The 21297-nt window shown below is 48.3% G+C and overlaps 2 protein-coding genes across 8 annotated transcripts in view; one reads left to right on the top strand and one right to left on the bottom strand.

Moving 5' to 3' along the window:
- The window catches only part of LOC147421532 (uncharacterized), a 144810-nt gene that overhangs the window by 91189 nt on the left and 32324 nt on the right, over positions 1-21297 (top strand). The gene's annotated exons all lie outside the window — the stretch shown is intronic.
- LOC147421533 (uncharacterized) lies at positions 13682-15907 on the bottom strand. Its single transcript, XM_086503407.1, has one exon. The coding sequence runs from the start codon at positions 15756-15758 to the stop codon at positions 13980-13982; it is 1779 nt and encodes a 592-aa protein (XP_086359533.1). The 5' UTR covers positions 15759-15907; the 3' UTR covers positions 13682-13979.

Consider the following 21297-nt stretch of genomic DNA (forward strand, 5'->3'; position numbering starts at 1 on the left):
CTTTCATAAGCTACTGCCCGTCTATCTTGCATTAGCACTGCTCCGATGCTATTGCTACACGCGTCACACTGGACCACAAATGACTTCCTGAGATCTGGCAAAACAATAAGTGGATCTGAAGTCAACTTTTCCTTTAAGAGACTAAAAGCTGAAATCTCTTTTTGGGTCCATCTGAAAGTGACCTCTTTCTTTTGCAAAGCGTGAAGAGGCGATGCTATCTCTGCAAAATTTCTGATAAACCTTCTATAGTAGGAACACAATCCCAAGAAGCTTCTGACATCGTGCACAGTCTTCAAGTCTGGCCATGTCTTGATAGCTTCGACCTTCTTGATAGCTTCGACCTTCTTGATAGCTTCGACCTTTGCGGCATCCATTCTAACACTATTCCTTTGAGACTATGTGGCCAAGAAAGTGGATCTCTTCGAGGAAGAATTCACTTTTCTTAGGATTGACAAGTAACCTGTAACTGCGTAGCTCTTTGAACACAATGGTCAAGTGACGTCTATGCTCCTCTTCATTCTTCGAATACACTATCATGTCATCTCCCTCGCCTGCTCTCACCATCGCCCAGTTCCCTCGCCCTCCCCCCTTTGCTTGCGCGCGTTGCCCCTCCTCAGTTCGCTGTCGTGTTGCCTCGCGCTGCACAGCCCCCAGCGTGCTGCTCACCTTCTCCCCCCCCCCCCCTCGCACTGCCCTGTCCGTACCCCCCGCCTCCCTATCCCTCCGCGTTGCTTTTGCTCCAGCCCGCCATCTCCGCCCCCCCGCCCCCCCTTTTTAAAATCCTCAATTCTTCGCGGTCCCCCTCCCCCACCGCGCACACATACATTATCTTTTTCCCTCGCTCTTTCCGTCTCAGTCGCCTCTTACCCCCCGCCAAGGTTCCTACAGGCCGAGAGTCTCTCTTCGTCTTCGGGTACCTGTCACGACATCGCCCACCCCCCTTCTTCGACCACAACATCAGACACAGATGGAGACTCAAGCTCCGCCACCACAGAGGGACTCCGATGAAGTCCCCTCGCCCGACCCCACTGAGCCGACCATTCGGCTTGCTCTCACACCGACAGAGCAAGCGAGCCTAGCTGTAGAGGTGGAACGCCTTCAGGCGACTTTCGTTATCTGCAAGATTCTCGGCACCGGACCCAGCAGAGGAGAGCTGCGTGATCTTCTTGAGGCCTGCCTTCTCGCAGAGGTGGGCAAGATCTTGGATGTTCAGTTCCTCGGACGTGGCTACTATTAGATAGAGTTCGAGACTTCTGAGATGGCGTCCAATGTCATCGCGATGAGCCCCTTGGCCATCCGAGCAGTTCGAGCCCACTTTTGACAGTGGAGGCATGGTGTTGACCGGCTACATATGTTTTGGTAGAGGAGGCAGACCTTCCTATCTCTGTTTGTTTTTCTGGTTTGAGGAGGGAGTACCTGCCACTCTTGTCCAGGATAGGCTCAGCGATTGGGATTGTCCTGGAGACACCTCGCACCGTAGCCTATGTAGCTGCCAAGGCGGCAGGCATCCCTTCAGTATGTGTTCTAGTTCGGGACACCGACACTCTCCCGAAGGTCATACTTCTACCGCGGGTGAGTGGTGGTTGGTTCCGCTGGAGCGTGGAGTATTCGGGCCTCCCGAATCTGTGCTTCATTTGCAGACAGCCAGGCCATTTGGCAAAGGCCTGTCCTCGTAGGAGACCTCGATCCACAACGCATGCACAGCCTCCCAAGGCTGAGCAAGCCCAACAGCCAGACACACAGGACGCACGGGCTGGTACTTTGACTGAGACCAGCGATCAGACAGTTGACGGTTGGCAGCAAGTGCGTAGTCGTCGCCGCAAGGGGCGGCCTCGCCCCACTGCTCCCCTTGGTGGCTGACTTGCTGCAGGTTAGCAGCACTAGGTTCCGACTGGGAACCGTTCTGACCCCCTTTAGCAAGACCCGCCCGAGGAGGCCCCGTCCACTTCATTTCCTCCTCCTCCACACCCTCCTCCCTTAGACGTTGCCGCTCTGCCTTCCCCGCCTCCTCCCCCTCCCCCACCTTGACCTCCCATCCCTCCTCTCTCCCCGGTGGGGCCCACAACCTCATCTCCCGACCCCTCCAACACTCCTCCTCAGACGTAGGGGACTGGACACGCGTCTGCTGCAAGGTGATCTCTTGGTAGCGCTTTCGTTATGAGCCGTGTGGCTCGAGAGGGATAGCCCCACTTGAGGCCGCCTTTTTTGGTGCAGACTTCTCCTTTTGCAGCAACCCCTAGAGGTTTGACTAGCTTTGACATTCGCAGATGTTGGGACTTCTTCGACTATAGTTTCACTCGGTTTCTGGGTGACTCTTCTCCTGACCTGGAGGAGGCTTGCTTTCGAGTCCATGTCCTCTTTCTTGCAGCTAGAGGCTATGAGGCTTTGGACACAGCGGTGGGATTCTCCTTCCCGTTGTGCGGTACGGATCTCACAGAGTGGACCTAGCACACTGGCTCCAAACTCAGGCTACTGAGTTCTCACACCACACATGGGACTTAGGGGTGACGAATTTGGTGCAGACACTTCGGCCTCTGGCCAAGTTCAGCGTGACGCCTCTGAGTGCAGTGGGTTGTAGGAACATTGTGGTGCATTTGTTTGTTGAAACTTAGAGCCCTCCTTGTTATGTATTTGTACATGAGGATTCTTGGACATAGGATGTAGCCCTTCGGGTTGCACGCTCGGCTTGGGCCTGGGCGGAACAGTCACTTCTTTCGCGCCTGTCTAGAGGTCGTTCGGATGCGGATTACTACCCATCCAAGCCGGCCTCAAAGATAGCGAGGTTGGCTGCTGTGGCCGCAGCTGTTTTCTCCCACTGACTCCATGAACAATCAGGATCATCTCATGGATTGTGCAGGGATTAGGAGGGCCCCAGTTTCAGCGTCAGCGGGGTCGACTGCGTTAAGAGCTTCAAAGATGCCTTGTGGGTGGTGAGATTGACATTCTTATGCTACAGGAGCATCATCTTTGTGAGAGTCGCATTAGACGGTGTGGTCATATTTTGCGTGGCCGCTATGAGACGTTTTGGTCAGCTGCATTTGGACCTGGAGGCATCCAGGGTGGGGTATGTATGACTATTGCGGATTCTTTGCAGTAGGCCATTGTGGGTAGAGGGATTATTGTGTCAGGCAAGGCTCAGTGGATTACTATGCAGCTTCAGGGTTGCCTCATGGGCTTCCTCAACATCTACGCGCCCAATGTCGCGAGTGCAGTGTAGAGTTTCGGTCCCATATTGTAGAGTCTTTGCCGCAAGCAGAGCAATGGTGCATTGGGGGTGACTTCAACATGTTAGAGGACCCCTCTGACAGAATTGGAGGTAGCCATACTACTGTGCATAGAGTTGAGTTGGTAGCTTGGGAGAGGTTTTGTATGACTGCGGGTTTCAGATGTGTGGCTGCATTCTAGCTTTGTGAGGCCTCCAGACATCTTGGTCTTTTCTCATTTGGATCACAGAGTGGGAGGAGTGAATCTATCTCGAATAGATCGCTTCTACACTAGTGACCATTTCTGTGACTTGGGTGGGTCAGTTGGCATTTTGGCCGTGACTTTGTTTTCGGACCATGCACCAGTGATCCTCACAATTACAGATAGACAGAGGAGGGGGAGCACATTGCTTCGCATCCCTGAGAAGGTCTTGCTGGACTCTGCGCTCAAAGAGTGAGTGGTGGCTCTTTGGACAGAGGGCTTAGACTTGCAGGACTCTCTTGCTAACAGAGTGGCCTCTGGACTTGCTCAGCATAGTCGGTTTTTTCTCTAGGAGGTTGGAGGAGCAGTTGCAGCAGGCTCGCCAGGAGCTTGCCAGCACACAGGAGCGGCGCCAGGAGTTTGCTTTTCATCGACAAGCATCTCAGTGGGCCCAGGTTGGTGACAGAGTGACAGGGGCTTTCTTTGAGACGGTGGGGCCCCTGACATGCGCAGGCCAGGGTCAGCGAGTTGAGGAGGCCCGACGAGTCAGTTGCTTCAGAGCCAGAGGACATGCGTGCAGTTGCCACTGACTTTTACCGTGACCTGCTGTCTGCAGAGCCTCAGTCAGAGCGTAAGGATGCATGCAAAGAGCAGGTGTGGGCACAAATGACTTGTATTGTGACTCAGGAGATGCGACCTATATATATGAAACGACATAGGTAAATTGACAAAATTTGAAGGTTTTTACACCGAATTACACTAATTTTTTCAAAATTTTGTAGGTTTTCTCACCTTCAAATATAAAATTTAGAGGTGAATTTCAAAATTTGTAGGTAGGATTACACTAAACCTGGTGGCCTTCAACCAAATGGATTTTCACAGAGATGCGCAGAGTTGGCCTGACCAAGAGACTGGAGGACCGTTTTGCTGTGAGTGCTCCGTTCCTGGGAGAAGCTGCGGAGAGGCCTGGAGCAGCATCAGTCTACTTGCACGGAGGAGCGCCTGAGATAGCCTCTTGTTTGGAACCCCATGGTTAGCACTCAGAGAGGCCACTTGGTTGGGAGTAGGCCTCATGTTTCTTGGGGTCCCATGGCAGAGGGTCCAGCACGCACTCTAGGTGATTGGCTACAGTTTTTAGGCTTATCAGTGGAGCTTCAGAGCATCCAGCTTCAGGGCATGAGAGGGTTGTAGAGCATGTGTCAGGACATCATAGAGGCAATACCAGCTGAGTGGCTCACACCTCTCGAGTCAGCAGCGGCCAGATGGATGGGGGCCTTCACGCCCACTGGAGGTTCTCATCGCAGTTCGGGCTTGCTCAGAGACTGTACCCTCCCTGTTCTTCGAGCTACAGGGTGAGGGTCGCTTACACGGAGTTTCAGTAGAGGCCCCACAGGTGGCAGAGTGCTGTTTTCAAAGGATCCGAGTGGTGGGCATCTGTGGGAGGACTTGCATCATAGATCCCGACCCAACAGCTCTTGAGACTGCTGGCCACTAGAGATTGTGGGCTTGGGAGAGCTGTCCACTGGCACAAGTACAGTGGATCCTGAAGAGTGGCTTTAGAGGGACCCTTTCTCCTCAGCAGACCATCCACGCGTCCCTTTCTTTCAGTACATTGTTCGACTGGGACGTCACATACTGGTAGCGCAGAGAGAGGCTCGTCCTGTTGCAGCACCTCATTGGTAAGAGAGTCTCACAGCTGAGTTCTTGGCAGCTTTTTGGGAGAGGTTGTGGGACTCCAGACAGCCGAGGTAAGTCACTTTGTTCTAGTGGTTGGTTGCACACCGAGCTATAGCAATTGGGAACTGGCTTGTACATAGTGGTCTCTCAGCCACATGTGCAGCTTGTGACCATCTTGTGGAGAGTCAGCGTCACTGTCCTTTGGCATAGCAGGTGTAGCTTCGTGTTCTTCGACTGATGCCAGCTCTTTTCACAGCTCAACAGTACACATGGGTAGCATCTGCTTGGTCTACTCTCAGGGCTCAGGCACTTCAGTTTGAGTTATCCTCCACCAACAGGATGATAGTGATGCAGGGGGGTCGACGTGCACTCCAACCTGCTACAGAGCTTACTCCACAAGAGTGGTGCAGTGAGAGAGAGAAGTGTTGGGAACTCATCTGCGACCTGACACTCTGATTCATCTGGCGGACCCGCTGCTTCCGCATCTTTGAGTCTCGTCTTGTACCACCAGTAGAGACTGTTCGAGATTTTTGGCTAGAGTTGATCCATACTCTCAGAGAACAGTTTGAGACTCTAGGGGAGCTCCGACCGCATGCGGGAGCGTACAGAGGCTTTCCTTCGACTCTGGCGCCCTGGGCCCTTCTTCACCATGGTCCAGGGTGTGGTGAGATGGCACTATCGCCCACCTGTGTGGCTTTTCCCTCCTCCCATCTCTTGATTTAGCCTCATTGTACATATGTTGTTTTTCATTGGGAGAGTCTCCCCCTTATGATTGTTGTAGCCCTCTCTTGCAGAGGTGGTTGTAGCCCCTGTAGTTTCAGTAACTAATAGAAGGATCTTTTTCTCGCCGGGGGGGGGGAAGACTGGATTTCATCAAGTGGGACGGACTTGGCTTTCAATTTTACATCAAGTACAATCTCTTTGCCCTTCTGATTCTTCAAGATGGCCTCCCTTGCCCTACAATCGACCACGGTGCTATTCTTGTGGAACCAAGGGATTCCTAGGAGGACATCACACCCTGCCAAAGACATGATGTAAAATTCCTCGCGCCCTAAATACCCTTGACAATGCAAACGTGTTTTCCAATGACAAGCGTTGAAACGAACAAGCGGAGTGGATCTCCCGACTACACGGACCACCTACAGACACACTGCGGGCGAACCATCCGACCATAGCCACCATCCGGTAGCTCGTGCTGGGGCCAACGTCCAAGGACATAGGCGTGCACCTGTAAGACCGAGCGTCCCATACCACCTGGCCTCACCTCCTCGAGATGACCTTGCGCACTCCTAGCCTCACGGGCTAACCACTGGCACTCTGTTAGTGGGGGTCGATAATTGCTAACGAGGCCTTAGCCTCCCTTTAATAATAATGGCCGATCACACTAGCCGGGTTCACACTACGTCCGCCCGCACACTGGAAGCCCATCCCGACAGCGTATAGGCTAGATCCCCTCTCCTGTGAGTGGGACATAACATACTTCCCCCCTTAAGAACCATTGGTGTTGTCATCAATTAAGTGGGGATACTGAGCTTTCAAAGCTCTAACTAATCAAGTATCCGTCATAAGCTTTTTGGCGCCAAGGACGGGTATGGTGATCTAAAATAGTCTTTGGTAAGGCGGCTGACATGAAACACTGGATGTATACTAACAACCAAACGAAGAGCGAGCTTATTGGCAACTTGGCCAATTTTCTTTGTGACCAAGAATGGACCATGATATCTAGCTAAAAGCTTATAATGCTTTCCCGTTCGCATTGTCTTGGAATCCTTGGGTATCTTCAGATAGACACATTGTCCCACCTCTAGAGTCCTTGGAGATCTTTTTGATTAGCATAAGTTGTGACTCAATCTCGAGCCGTTCTTATACTATCCTTAGCCAATTCGAGCATTTCTTGCATGTCATACAAGAAATCACGAGCTTGGTGTTCCTTGACTTTCTCTAAGCCAATAGCAATTCGGGATTAGGCTCGAATCGATACATCAGCATGAATGGGCTAAATCCAGTAGCAGAATGCTTGCTACTATTGTAGGCAAACTCCAATTGTGGTAGATACCTTTCCCAATTAGACTGCATGTGAGAGACATAAGCTCTCAACATGTCCTCTTAACTTCTGATTCATCCTCTTAGTTTGTTCGTCGGACTCAGGATGGTCAGAAGACGACATACTCAACTTCGTCTGAAGATGAGCAAACACATCTTGCCAAAATTGCCGAATGAACTTAGAATCTTGGCATTTTTGTGAGTCTATCGACCACAACCCAAATGGCGTCATTGCCGCAACTAGTATTTGGCAAACCAACAATGAAGTCCAAGGAAATACTTTGAAGGCCAAATGGCGTCATTGCCTCGACTAGTATTTGGCAAATCAATGATGAAGTCCATGGAAATTCTTTGCCACTTGGCATCTGGGATTTCCAATGGATGTAACAGGCTAGCTTTCTTAAGGCGCTCCGCCTTATTGACCTGACAGTGAGTGCATCTCTTCACATAGCTTTCTATCTAAGAGCGCATCCTTGGCCAATAGAAATATCGCTTGATCAAAGCGAAAGTTCTTTGGATGCCTGGGTGCCTAGTGTAGGAACGTCATGGCATTCGAACAAAATCCTTTGTCGAACCTCATCGATTTTCTGTACGTAGACCTTTCCATTTCTGAACAATAGTCCACCTCTAATGGCATATTGTCTCGTCTCTCCAGCACGACTCACTTGGGTCTCCGGACCACCCAAGAAGCGTGTACACTGTACACAATTCATGCCCCGCTCTGATCTTGTTCCATATCTTGCCAAAATAGCTATCCGAACGACATAGCTCTCGGGGGGGGGGGGAGAGAGAGAGAGAGAGAGAGAGAGAGAGAGAGAGAGAGAGAGAGAGAGAGAGAGAGAGAGAGAGAGAGAGAGAGATTTCAGCCATAGGCAAGGCTAACCTCAGAAATCTTGCTGAGTGCATCGGCAACTCGATTGCTGGATCCTTTTGTGTAACGGATCTCAAAGTCAAACTCTTGCATAAGTTCAACCCATCTAGCCTTCCGGCCCGTGAGATCACCCTGATCATAGACATAGCGCAAAGAGTGATGGTGTGTTCATGCAACAAACGTAGAGCCATACAAGTAGTGCCGCCACTTTCTCAAGGCATGGACTATAGTGTAAAGCTCCTTCTCATACGTTGGATAGCGCATTCCAACGGCAGAAAGTTTTTTACTTTTAAACGCAACAGGATGTCCATCTTGATACAGTGCCGCACCAATCACATAATCACTAGCATCCGTTTCAACCACAAACGGTTTGCTAGGATCCACAATGTGCAATATTGGCACGGTAGTCACCAAGTGCTTTAGTGTGCGAAAGCTCTCGTTGAGACGCTCATTCCAGACTACCTTTATAGTGAGGACCTGAAGTCTTCGGTCCTCACCCCTCCTTTTAAAAGTTGCGTAAGCGGAGCAACAACTTTAGAGTAATCCTTGATAAACTTGCGAAAAAATCCAGTAAAGCCTAGAAAGGACTTTACTTGGCGCACATTCTTCAAAATGGGCCAATTTCACACTTTATCCAACATTTCAAGGTCGACGCGAATTCCATCGCGAGTAATGATGTGACCCAAATACAAAAGCTCTTTCTTGAAAAATTTACACTTGGAAGCCTTAGCATAAAGATTCTCAGTTCTCAGTTGTTCGAGACATAGTTACCCGGAACGGGAAATCGGAACGCGGAACGGTGAACGGCAACGAGCATGATCGCCATTCTCTGTTATGGATACTCACGTCTTAAACACGGAACGGGGATTCGCAACAGTATGTTGGACTGGAAATGGGGAACGGAGAGCTGAAAATTGCCATTCCCTGTAACTATGCTTCGAGAACAGAGCGTATTTGTGCTAAATGATCAGAGAAACTTCGGATGTAGATGAAGATGTCATCAAGAAATACAACAACAAAGTTGCCTATAAACGGTCTCAGCAGATCATTCATCATCTGTTGAAACGTAGCTTGTTGAAACGTAGCTTGAGCGTTGGTCAAACCAAAAGGCAAGATCAAAAATTCATAGTGATTGTAACGCGTATGGAAACCTGTTTTGGGAACATCTTCCAGTTTGATCCGTATCTGATAATAGCCTGATCGCAGGTCTATCTTCGTAAAATACAACGTCCCATGGAGCCGATCTATCAAATCGTCCATACGCTTATTCTTGACAGTGAGCTTATTCAAGCCCTTGTAATCCATACAAAAGCGCATAGTGTTATCCTTCTTTCTAGAAAGTAACACAGGCGTCTCCCATGGGGATTTACTTGGCCGAACAAAACCCTTGTCGAGATAATCTTTCAATTGCCGTTGAATCTTGTCCTCCTCGGTTTTACTAAACCGATAAGGTTGCTTTGAGAAGGGCTGACTACCAACCACCAACTCAATGGCATGATGTACTCTTCTCGAAGGTGGCAAGCTAGGAGGTAGATCCTCAGGAAAAACATCCTTGAATTTAGTCACGATTTCTTGGATAAGATTGGATTCATAAGAATCCCAAAGTTCAACAGAAGAACATGAAACATTTTTACGAAATTCAGTGAGACAGAAGTACCAAGCACTAATGTATCAAACCAAGCAGATGGTACACATTTATTAAATCAGAAGACTTTGTATTCTTATACATTTCCGAAGCAATAACAATTAGTATTGCAAAACCATTATTTACAGAAATCTGATTACAGAGCGACACAGATATATGAGGCATGTCCTATTTAACAAAAACAAGAGAGTGATGTACATAGTCTATATACAATGAGTCTTGTTTATCATAAAACCATGGAATTCCTAAGATAACATCTGCTCTGCCGAGGCGCATGATCTGGAAATCCAGGTTCTCTTTGTAATCAGTCAGCTCGAGCGACAAATGTGAAACCATTCGATTTCATACATCTATATCCTCGCAACGAGCCATCTTCACGCGATACTCATGTTCACTGTCCCGCGTATGCAGGCGTAGTTTCTGAATTTTGCATCCACAAATTTGTGTGAGCTTCCATTATCAAGGAGTACGGTCACATTGTGACCATTGATCTTCCCCGGAAAATGGAGAAGATCATGCTTGTTAAACACTTTGGCGCTAAAAGTATAATTAGTGCAGGAACTGTGTGCCAAGTGATGAATTTCAACTTGTATAACATCAGAGTTACCTGAGATCTCGTGAATTTGAACCAAAGGACGATCCTCCCGTTTCTTCATCTCATTTTTGGGGCAATCCTTGATTTGGTGACTTGTCTGGCCACATCTAAAGCAAGCCCCCTTCTTTACTGCATGAGCAATTGAAGCCTTTTTGGCTTTCTTCTTCTCCTAAGCAGGTCTCGACGGTGATTTGGACCTTTGCTGGAATCGTGGTTGCTTCCTCAAATTACCCTCGCCGGATTGATGGCCTGAACTTCTTCTCTTCTCATAATTCGCTCCATTTATCAAATGGAACGTCCAGGCCTTTGCCACTGCATCCTCGGCATCCTTCGGGGCTTTGTCTTTAAATAAGGCCCAACGATAATCCTCATTTAACCCAAGCAGGTACATGTGCACAGCATGAGTAGAGTCCACCTTGCAGAAGGTGAGCGCTTCCTTGAAAGTTGTCGTGTACTTATCAAAAGAAAGGTGAGCGCTTCCTTGAAAGTTGTCGTGTACTTATCAAAAGAAAGGTGAGCGCTTCCTTGAAAGTTGTCGTGTACTTATCAAAACAAAGAGCCTTTCTTGAACTTCACACAAAAATCAGCCCACGTCGTAGGCTTCTCTGTTATGTCGAGCCACCAGGTAAGCGCCTTACTGTGCAGATAGAGGAATCGTCAGAATCCTCCGTTCGAAGCAAGCCCCCTTCTTCACTGCATGAGCAACTGAAGCATTTTTGGCTTTCTTCTTCTCTTGAGAAGGTCTCGGTGGTGATTTGGACCTTTGCTAGAATCAAGGTCGCTTCCTCGATGCACCCTCGCCAGATTGATGGCCTGAACTTCTTCTCTTCTCTTAATTCGCTCCATTTATTAAATGGAACGTCCTGGCCTTTGCCACTGCATCCTCGACGTCAATTGGGGCTTTGTCTTTAAATAGGCCCAATGGTAATCCTCATGTAATCCAAGCAGGTACATGTGCATAGCATGAGTAGAGTCCACCTTGCAGAAGGTGAGTGCAAAGCAGACTTGCACACTCCAAGTCGAGAATCTACCACGATAGCACAAATAACCACTTCAAAATAGTTCACAGTTCACAATCGATTCGACACTGGCCCGGCGAAATTCCGTGCCGAGAGTTATTGGCCCCAAAGACTGGCGCCCCTTTCGGTATTTCTTTTTGTATTAATCTGAGTTCAAAGTACAAGAGTGCGGGCAGGCGCTCACACTCAGACTCTGCGTCCAGATGCTCTGAGTTATGAGTGGCCTGTCCACTTATTTAAAGAGTACAAGGGATGCCAAAAGCTGAGCCCCAAAAGCTGAAAACTCAAAAGCTTTCATAAGTAAAGCCAAGGCTCTTTCTCTCACAAGCTCTTTCCAATTTGCGTGCAAATAAAGCAAAAGCTGCCATAACATTGCGTAGGAATTTTTATCAGCCCTTGCGTAGAAAAAGCAGGCCGTACAGCTTAGCCCACGTCAGCCCTGCTTTTCCGGATATTCCGCCGCAATTTTCGAGGGTCCGTACGCTGCTACCACGTGGCAAACCCAGCGGGTTTCGCGGACCTGTCTGCCAGCCTCTACGTTCAGTCTTGCAACCCCTTTGTGTCTAGGGTTTGGGCACGTCACTGTTAGGCCCCGTCACTGGATTGTGACATACCCCCCTCTTGAAAGCATTGTAATCGCCCTCGATTACGCCTGCAAAACAGACAGAAGCCATAAACTGTCTTAGCAGACACTGACTGTTAGTACTGGCGCACTGGGAACACACATCTAGCACATGTACCTATCGACAGTCACATCACATGACATCGCAGGACATCACATGACCAATCACATTCAACATTCATTCGGATCTTAGACAATGATTTATCGGCAATGCAGTTAGCAATCGCATCTAGATCTAGTCAGGAATCTCATACATGTCCGATTGACTGACCCCTATTGCAACCATGTCTATTCGAGATCAATTAGACCAAAATGCTACAGTCATTTTGTCTATCAGTTCCTGCACTTAAAAAACAAGTCAAGAACAAATTAGTTTCATATTCAAGAATTCCATTTCATAAAGTCATACAGCAGAATACTTTCAGCTCTCAGTATCCGTGAAGCTCAAAGAGACATCAGTGACTCTAGTATTCTAAAATCAAGGCATCTGTTGACAAAGGAGCGGAGTAACTCCCCTTTTGTGCATCCTATTGTACCAGATCTACGGCCAAGCTGAATTTTGGGTTCCATTTGGAATAGACTATGCTAAACCAAAAGGTTCAAGGTAAAGGTTCACAATTTGAGGAGTATCTGCTAGGTGGTCCTCCTCCATTCACTTCGCATCCAATGCAGAATAGTTCTTGAATTTGACCAAGAACCGCCTTCTTACTTTACCCTTATTCTGTGTCCTTATGTGCCAAAATCTGTTCAGGAATAAGGATCTCCTCGTTTTCCTCCACTTCGGGTTGCTCATCGAGCTCCCCATCTTCAAGCACATCACCTTTAAAAGGTTTCAAGAGACTCACATGAAATGCATTGTGAATCCTCCAAGTGTCAGGCAATTTCAGTCGGAAGGAGACATCATTGATCTTTTCGGAGATCTGGAAAGGTCCGTAGTATCTCATACTAAGCTTTGGAAAAAGCCTCTCTTGTCCCTTCTTCTTTCTCAGGCATGCCTTCTCAAAACGTAAGAGCACCCAATCATCCTCCTTCAATTTCAAATCGTCGCCAATTTCAAATCGCGATGATGGTGATCCGCTGCCTTTTTCTGTTATTCTTGAGATTTCTGCAAAGCCTCGCAGACCTTGGCAAAAGCGTGTCTAAGTCGTGCGTATACTCATCAGCTTCAAAAATCTTATCTTTCGTGCTTAGGAAGGGTGGAACCTTCGCAGCACCTTCAACAATCTCAAATGGCGCCTTCCCCGTTGAAGAGTGTATCGTGTTGTTGTGAGTATCCTAATATACATTGACAAAGTCTTGACTCAGGCTGAAGGACCTGAGGTTGTGAACACTAAAAGAGGGTGAAACAGTTGTGGTGGATTAAGATGGTTACACTATTGGCTATTGAGGTCATATTTTTTAGGCTTGAAATAAAGCAAAGGGTGTTTCATTTGAGGGAAATGAGAAATATTATTTGAGAATGCGGCTTTGGACTCATGAGCTTAGGTGGTGTGGTGTGTGCAGAATTACATTACCACTACAATTTGGATATCTAGGTATTGATTTCAAAAACTTTCTCCGGGAAGAGGCATTTGTGCTACATAAGACATTGCTTTTTGACATAAAACTCTTGAATATTTCTCCATATAGAGACATCGATTGCCTGAAGGATTGTTTATCTTGAAAATTTCTTCCACATAAAGACATCAATTTTATTGGTAAAAATTTCATAGCTAAGGGGTTTTATAAACAGTCCTTAAATGCATGCGATACATAGATTTTAAATAAAGTGACCCCCATAGAGAGAGAGAGAGAGAGAGAGAGAGAGAGAGAGAGAGAGAGAGAAAGAAAGAAAGAAAGAAAGAAAGCTTTATTAACGTCTTCGAAAGGCCGAACTCGACCTATGAGACAATATCATATACATGTGTTGATGCTCTAGGCATCGGAAAATAAAAAAAGGGTACAAACTGAAATGAGCCTATACTATGCAAGAGGGTGTGGTAGGGTGGTGCATGTGGTGTACAATGTATAGTGTGGGTCCTCGTGTCGAGGTGTGCTCACGCATCATCAGGCTCAACTAGGGGCTGCAAGGTGATACCACCTAGAGATGATAGGGAGGGTATCTAAAAACAAGCAACATATGTAGGGTAGAGAATGTGGTACATCGGTGGTGGCCTGCTCAGGTATCTCTGGAATGCTGGATCTCCTGGTGCTGGTACATGACTCTGCTCTAGATACTGATGGTGTAAGGTTAGTATCCTCGAGATCTCCCTCTGGTGACACCCATGTGTCGTGTATCCTGGGAGCCTCGGTCTCCGATGTGCCCTCTGAGACTCTGCCTGCAGAAGGGTAAGCCCTCTACTCTGTGTAGGTAGTGTGGGGGGGTCTGGTCCTGCTCGTCGGAAAAACTGTGTGATGGTAGTCTGTGTCCTGCTATCCTGACTCTGGCGTGGCTGTAACAACTGCTCTCGAACCTCTAGAGCCGCAACCAGGAACTGGCCAAACCTCCTCTGCTCTCGGCCTATCATATGCTGCTGTAATGAGTCTCCAATGCCATATCTCTCTCTCAGCTCTGTATATGCTGGGCATCTCATGATAAAATGCTCCTCACTCTCCACCTCCGTCTGGCAAATCCGGCATGTACGCTCCTCTCGTGGTATGCCTCTGGCTCTGCCACTCTCAATCTCTAGCTGATGTGATGACACTCGTAGCTGGCCAATGTTGACCCGAAGTCGGTGTGGCATGTACTCTTGCATGTATGATGGAATCTCAATGAATCCCTGCTCTGAGAACCTCAGAAAATGCTCATAGTAATATAGCATTTTAGGAGGTAGGGTGTCTGTGGGCCTGCGCCATGTCCTCTGAATATATGTATGCCATATCTCCTGTCTGATGACCCTATTCCGCTCAGAGCGTGAGAGGGTATAGGTCGGGGCCTGGGTGTCATACTGGAGTGGTGGTAGTCTATCAATATCAAAACCGTGCTGAGCTAGCCAATCTCTTGTCTGGGCATACCATGAGCTAGTGTCCCCTGCCTGTACCATCTCTCTAGATGCAATGAAGGCTCTATGAGAGATCCTATCTGGATCCATATCTTTGAATCTGCGAAGAAGGCAAACAGTCTGAAAGAGTGCCTCTACCAACATCGGTGGTGCAGCCAGCTCAGCTCTAATAATGTCGTGTGGAACTGATGGCTTGCTGCGAATCATCCTGGAGATCATAATAATCTGTGGCCTCTCTATCTGTGTCCATACTGAGTCTGCCAGTCCCGGTCCCCAAATGGCCGAGGCATACATGAGTGCAGGTGTGACCAGTGTGTCAAAGAGCCACCCCTTCGTCCGGGGCTCCTGGAAGTGGACCTGGTGGCACTGTCTCTCCATCAGAGCTAGTGATGTGTATCCTCTGGTAAGTCTATCTCTGGCTGCCTGTGTCATGGAGAAGGTCCCTGATGCTGCGGTGAATGTAACCCCCAGATATACATATGAGCCTGTCACTTCTATATCCCCTCCAGCTACTGTAAATCTACTCTGTCTGCGAATCTGAGCCGATGTATGAAATATGAGAACCTTGGTCTTGCCAAGGTTCACCGTGAGTCCTCTCTGTGAGCAGAAATCATCCAGGGCCTGCAAATGTAGTTGTAGTCCCTCTGCCGTCTCTGACATCAGGACAATATCATCTGCATATAAGAGTATGTGTACAGTAGTCCCTGCAATATCCACACCCTCTCCACCCCTGTGCAAGATGAAGTCTACAATCTCGTCAATGTATAGACCAAAGAGTGTAGGTGATAGGGGGCAACCTTGTTTCACACCAATGGTGCTCACAAGGGTGTCAGATAATCCACCCGGGCATCTCACTCTGCCAGATACATGCTCATACAATGCATAGATCCCCCATGCCATCTCCTCTCCAATCCCAAGCGCAGCCAGACATCGGAAAAGTCTCTCTCTAGGTAATGTGTCAAATGCTTTGCGGAAGTCAACGAAGCAGCAATATAATCTCCTCTTCCTCACCCGTGTCTGGTCGATCAGACAACGAAGGGTGAAGATATGATCAATAGTAGAGAAAGCTCGGCGGAAGCCTGCCTGTCCCGGTGTCCTCATGTCCTCTCCCTCTGCTAGAGAACTGAGCTCCTCCTCTAAAACCGCGCCATATAGTTTGGCCAGTATAGGACCAATCATGATAGTGCGATATGTGCTAGGATCCATGGCATCTCCAGATTTGTGGATAGGCACGATGGTGCGCTCTGTCCACGACTCTGAGAATCCCTCTGAAAGCGCGCGGTTGAAGAGGTGGGCAATGAGTGGTGCCAATGCATCACAGCCATATATAAGATGCTTTGCCTGTAGGCCTGCCTGATCTCTAGCCCTCCCATGCTGTAGGTGGGATATAGCTTTCTTCACCATGTGGGTGGTGAAGAAAGTAGATGATGTGGGTCGGGTAGCCGATGGCGTAGGTATGGGTGGCTGTCCTGGGATCTCGTATAAGCTCTCGGCATATCTGTGCCATGCCGCTGGGTCCTGAATAGGAGTGGATGGCCTGGGAGGTCTGATCCGACGCCTTGCCTCAGCACTATTCTTGCTCATGAGTAAATGATAGATGTCCCAATACTGGTGCTCCTCCCACTCCCGTCTTTTACGACGGGTAAGTGTCTGCATCTTGCGCTGAGCCTGGCGATGTGTAATCTCCCCTCTGATCTCCAGTATATGTAGGTGTCTGTGTAGATCTCGACATTCGTCGTCGTACCACCTGTTTTGTGGCATAGTGCCAGTGCGTGGAGGGTGTGTGTGTATGCGATGTGGGAAACTTTGAGTGGCTGACTCGTGTAAGATGGATGTAATGTGTGTGGTGAGTGTGTCCAGAGGGGCTGTGGGGTCTAAGTGTATAAGGTGCTCATGCAGGTGATGTATATAAACAGGAGTGAGCTCATGAGTGAAAGAAATGGTAGTGTAAGTGTGAGGGGGGGAGGCGGGGGGGTCAGCAAGCTGTGTAGCAAAAAGGGAGAATGTGAGATAAGTATGATCCGCCCCTATCGGTGTGCGTGCAACGCTGAAGGAGTGTATAAGCTCTGCTGTCTGGGTAGAGCCCAACAAATAGTCACTGTGCTCTCTCCGCCACTGTGTGGGAAGCAAGTGAATCCCCCAAAATCTGGCCACCTCGCCATCCTGTTATAAATAACGAGATGGTGCTTGCTGCCAAGCTCAAGAAGGTGTTTGCCATATCCAGTGTTGTCCTGTCCCCCATCTGCAGACACTCTACTCACCCCCATGTCCTCTGCATCAAGTGCCCTCATGATCTCCGGCTGCTCCATATCATAGATCTCACACTGTCGGCTCTGTGTCCTCCCGTTGAAGTCCCCCATGAGGAGGACTTCCCCGAGTGATGTGTAGTGAGAAATGTCCTCCGAGAGTCGGGAGTAGGGGTCCTGGATAGCATATCGTGATCCATGTGGTGAAAAGTAGCATATGGCAATGTATAGCCCTCTCTCGTGGGTGAGCTCTAGCCGTACCCACATATGGCATGCCTCCTCGTCTCTACTCATCACCTGTATCCGGTTGTGTAAGCTCTGTTTGAATAGTATGGCCACCCCTCCTGACCCCCGAGCTGTACTCTGTCTGGTGATGGTCCTGTAAGTCGACTCCCACTGGAATCCTGTGACTACAGGTAGTCCTCTCTCTGGGCTCTCATGTGTCTCCGTAAAACATACAAAGTCATGCTCACTGATGATCTCCTCTAGGCGCTCCGGATGTGTCCATATAGAACCATTGCAGTTCCAGACTGCCCCTCTGAGTGGTGTCTCCTGTGCTAGTGTATGTGTCTCATAGGTCCCGAATCCCTATGAGATTGGGCGGCTGTCGATGAAGATTCTACCATCTCGGAAAGAAGGCCTTTTTACCTTCTTTCCGTGCCTGAAGGACCCTGGGCATGCATGATTTCCTGTGCTCGATCTGCATCCTAGTGAGGTCCTCGTCCATAAAGATATGGCCGCCTTGGAGGCCTCGTAAGAGCACCCTTTTGCGAAAAAAGGTGGTGCGGTCCTCATCTCCTCGTAACTGCATGATCAACGGGCGAGCTCGAGTGGTGTCACGGCCGGCTCGCCATGCCTTTGTAAAAGGCATAGTCTCTTTGTAGCCTAGTTGGCTACAAAGCTCTCGTGCATCCTCCTCTGCTGAAGGTCCCTCTTTAAGGCCAGTGATCCTAACATTGTGTTTCCTCATCTGGCGCAATCGCTCCTCCTCGAGAGTAAGCTGAACCCTCAAGTGCTCTCCCATGTGAACCTCCTCGCATACCTCCTTCTTGATATTCTTTTTAACTACTTCCACCCATCCCGATTGTTTGGCCTCCATTTCTGTCTGGATCTCTTCTTTGATGTCTGCTTTCCATTTATTCTTGATCTCTACTTCTATGTCTTCGAAGCTCGAGATTTCCCCCTCTTCCCTCGAGATCAGGAGGTGGTTGATGCTTTCTTGTATACGGTGTATCTCCGTGTTGGAGGTGTCACGGAGTTCTTCGAATGCTTTCTTCCAGGCCTCCTTTTCTTCTGTGAGGCCTCTGATGTTATCCTCCATCTGCTTCATCTTTTCCGTCATCCTCCTTACTTCGGCGTTCAGTGCCTTGTCCGCATCTTTCTTGGCCTGTGTGATAGCTCTGGCTATCATGTCCTCCACTTCTTTCCTGTCAAGAGGTGCCATGGTCGAGCTCGAGGAGGCGAGGCTGAGCGCACGGGAAGCCTAGTGTTTACAGCCCATCCCCTTGACTGTTGAGAGAGAGAGTGAGTACCTGCGTGTTGCCCTGTTGCAAATTTCTGTGCAAGGCTGCAGCTGGGTGTGTTGTTGCTGCGGGTATGCACGTCAGTCGCTGCAGGTGCTGAAGGTGCTATGCTGCCGCTGACCTTGCTACCCCACAGGCCCAGCGCGCTGCTCTCCACTGCAGGTCGTCACCTGCCCAGCGTGCAGCTCATCCCCAACAACAGCAGCACGTCGTCACCTCCACAGCACGCAACTCGTCACCTCAGCAGCAGTAGGTCGTCCCCTCCACAGGCCAGCTCGCGCTGAGAGAGAGAGAGAGAGAGAGAGAGAGAGAGAGAGAGAGAGAGAAGATGCAGCTCTCAATGGGCCTCCATTTGCTCATAAGAAGAGAGAGATTGATGGAGGGAGATAGAGAGGGTGATTGAGGGGTTGACCGCCAGTATGCATGTGTGTGTGTGTGTGTGTGTGTGTGAGAGAGAGAGAGAGAGAGAGAGAGAGAGAGAGAGAGAGCATGGTTATAGCTCCTTATGGACTTGAACTTTTCCATAGGGAGAGAAAGATAGATGGAGGGATATAGAGCATTAGTGTGTGTGTGTGTGAGAGAGAGAGAGAGAGAGAGAGAGAGAGAGAGAGAGAAGTTTTAATATCAAAACAAGCAAGAGACCTCAAATCTCTAACCTGACAAGTCTTTAATGTGAGAGTTGATTTTAAGAGGAAATTATGATAACCAATCCACCACACTCAATGATTATTATAGTTTCCTCTTTTTATTCTTTGAGAGAGATCTCAAAGATCTACTCGCAAGTCTTGACGTCAAAACTCTGGCGAGTGTTGTGTGTGTGTGTGTGTGGTTGTTTTTAGACTTATACTTATACACAAAAGAACATAACAGTTCGAAAGACAGTTGGCTTTAGACAAAGGACAATGATTAACACAAAAATAACTCAGCCTTTGATTCATTTTTGTATATCATAGTGAGAATGAGGTATCATTCTAGTGTTTTATATAGATATAAGACTTCAATAAATCTAAAACCACTGAATTGGCAATCTCAGATTGCCCATCAATCTGCGGGTGGAAAGATGACGAGAATTGCAACCGCGTGCCAATGTTCCCCCAAATTGCCTTCCAAAACAAACTCGTAAATATGGGGTCCCTGTCGGAGACAATCGTCTCAGGCATGCCATGTAATTTGAAAATCTAGGCCACAGTCAGTCTCGCTAAGTGATCCGACTTGACTGTTTTCTTCAGTGGAATGAAATGAGCCTGCTTACTAAATCTGTCAATAACAGTCCATATACCATTGTGACCACTCTGCGTTCTCGGGAGATCAAAAATGAAATCCATTGCAATACTTTCCCAGGGGCAGGTGGGTATGGGCAAAGGCTGTAACAATCCCTATGTTTTATGCCTGTCAAACTTGACCTTCTAGCATACCAAGCACCTACGCACAAACTCATCCACATCCTTCTTGAGTCTCGGCCAAAAGAAATATCTCTCTACCCCTTTCATGGTGGTAGCAATGCCGCGGTGACCCGTAAAAGGCGGACAGTGGCATTCGGTCATAACCTTTTCCCTCAAGGGCTGTGTAACGCACAACATGGTTTTCCTCATCAAGTAGCCATCCCGAATGGAATATCCCGCTACTATCTCCCCATCCCGTATCCGTGTGAAAACGTCTTCAAAATCTCGATCTGTGGCATATTGGTCGACCATATCCTCGAAGCTCCTATGATGTATCGCGGAAATAGCTAGAACCAATGGCTTCCGAGACAAAGCATCTGCCACCAAATTCTTCTGACCTTGAACATGGACAATCTGGAAGTGAAACTGTGACAACATGTTCGCCCACCGCATCTGCTTTTCCGATAGCTGCTTCTGTGACAAGTAGCGTAAACTCTGATCGTCTGTAAAGACAGTAAAATCCGCTCCGAGTAGGTAGTGCTGCCATTGAGTAAGAGCATGGATAACCGCCAAAAGCTCTTTCTCATAAATCTGTGCTGTCAATGCCGGCCTTGAGAACAATCGGCTCTCATAGGCAATGACATGGCCTTCTTGCATTAAGACCGCACCCAGACTACGACCACAAGCATCACAATATACTTCAAATGACTTCTGCAAGTCCGGCAAAGTCAAAACTGGTCCCGTAGTCAATTTCTCTTTCAAAGTCTTAAAGGCAGTCACCTCTGTGGGTCCCCAAGAGAAAAGGACTCCTTTCTGTGTCAAGATATGCAAAGGGGAAGCAACCTTTGCAAACTTTCGAATGAACCGCTTGTAGTACGAACACAATCCCAAGAAGCTTCTAACTTCATGGACATTCTTCAAATCGGGCCAATCACGGATAGTCTCTATCTTGGCCGGATCCATTTGCACTCCTGCTGCTGACACAATGTGTCCCAAAAAGTGTATCTCTGGTAGGAAAAATTCACTTTTTTTCGCATTAATCACTAACTTGTGATCTCGTAATGCCTGAAAGACCTGAAGCAGATAATCTTTATGTTTTGCCTCATTCTTGGAGAAAACAATGATATCGTCAAAGAAAGTGCCAACAAATAGCTTGTACTCTCGAAAAATCGTGTCCATCATCGGGTTAAATGTCGCAAGAGCATTGGTTAGGCCAAAAGGCATCACCAAAAACTCAAATAACCCAAAAGTCGTCCGAAAGGCTGTCTTGTAGACGTCTCCCGGCGCG

Source organism: Adiantum capillus-veneris, chromosome 27 (genome assembly GCF_014529385.1).
Source record: "Adiantum capillus-veneris isolate H3 chromosome 27, ASM1452938v2, whole genome shotgun sequence".
Classification (NCBI taxonomy): domain Eukaryota; kingdom Viridiplantae; phylum Streptophyta; class Polypodiopsida; order Polypodiales; family Pteridaceae; genus Adiantum; species Adiantum capillus-veneris.

What these genes read in the sequence shown, in the direction of transcription:
- LOC147421533 (XM_086503407.1), bottom strand. Translation starts at nt 15,758, where the DNA reads ATGGCATGGGGGATCTATGCATTGTATGAGCATGTATCTGGCAGAGTG.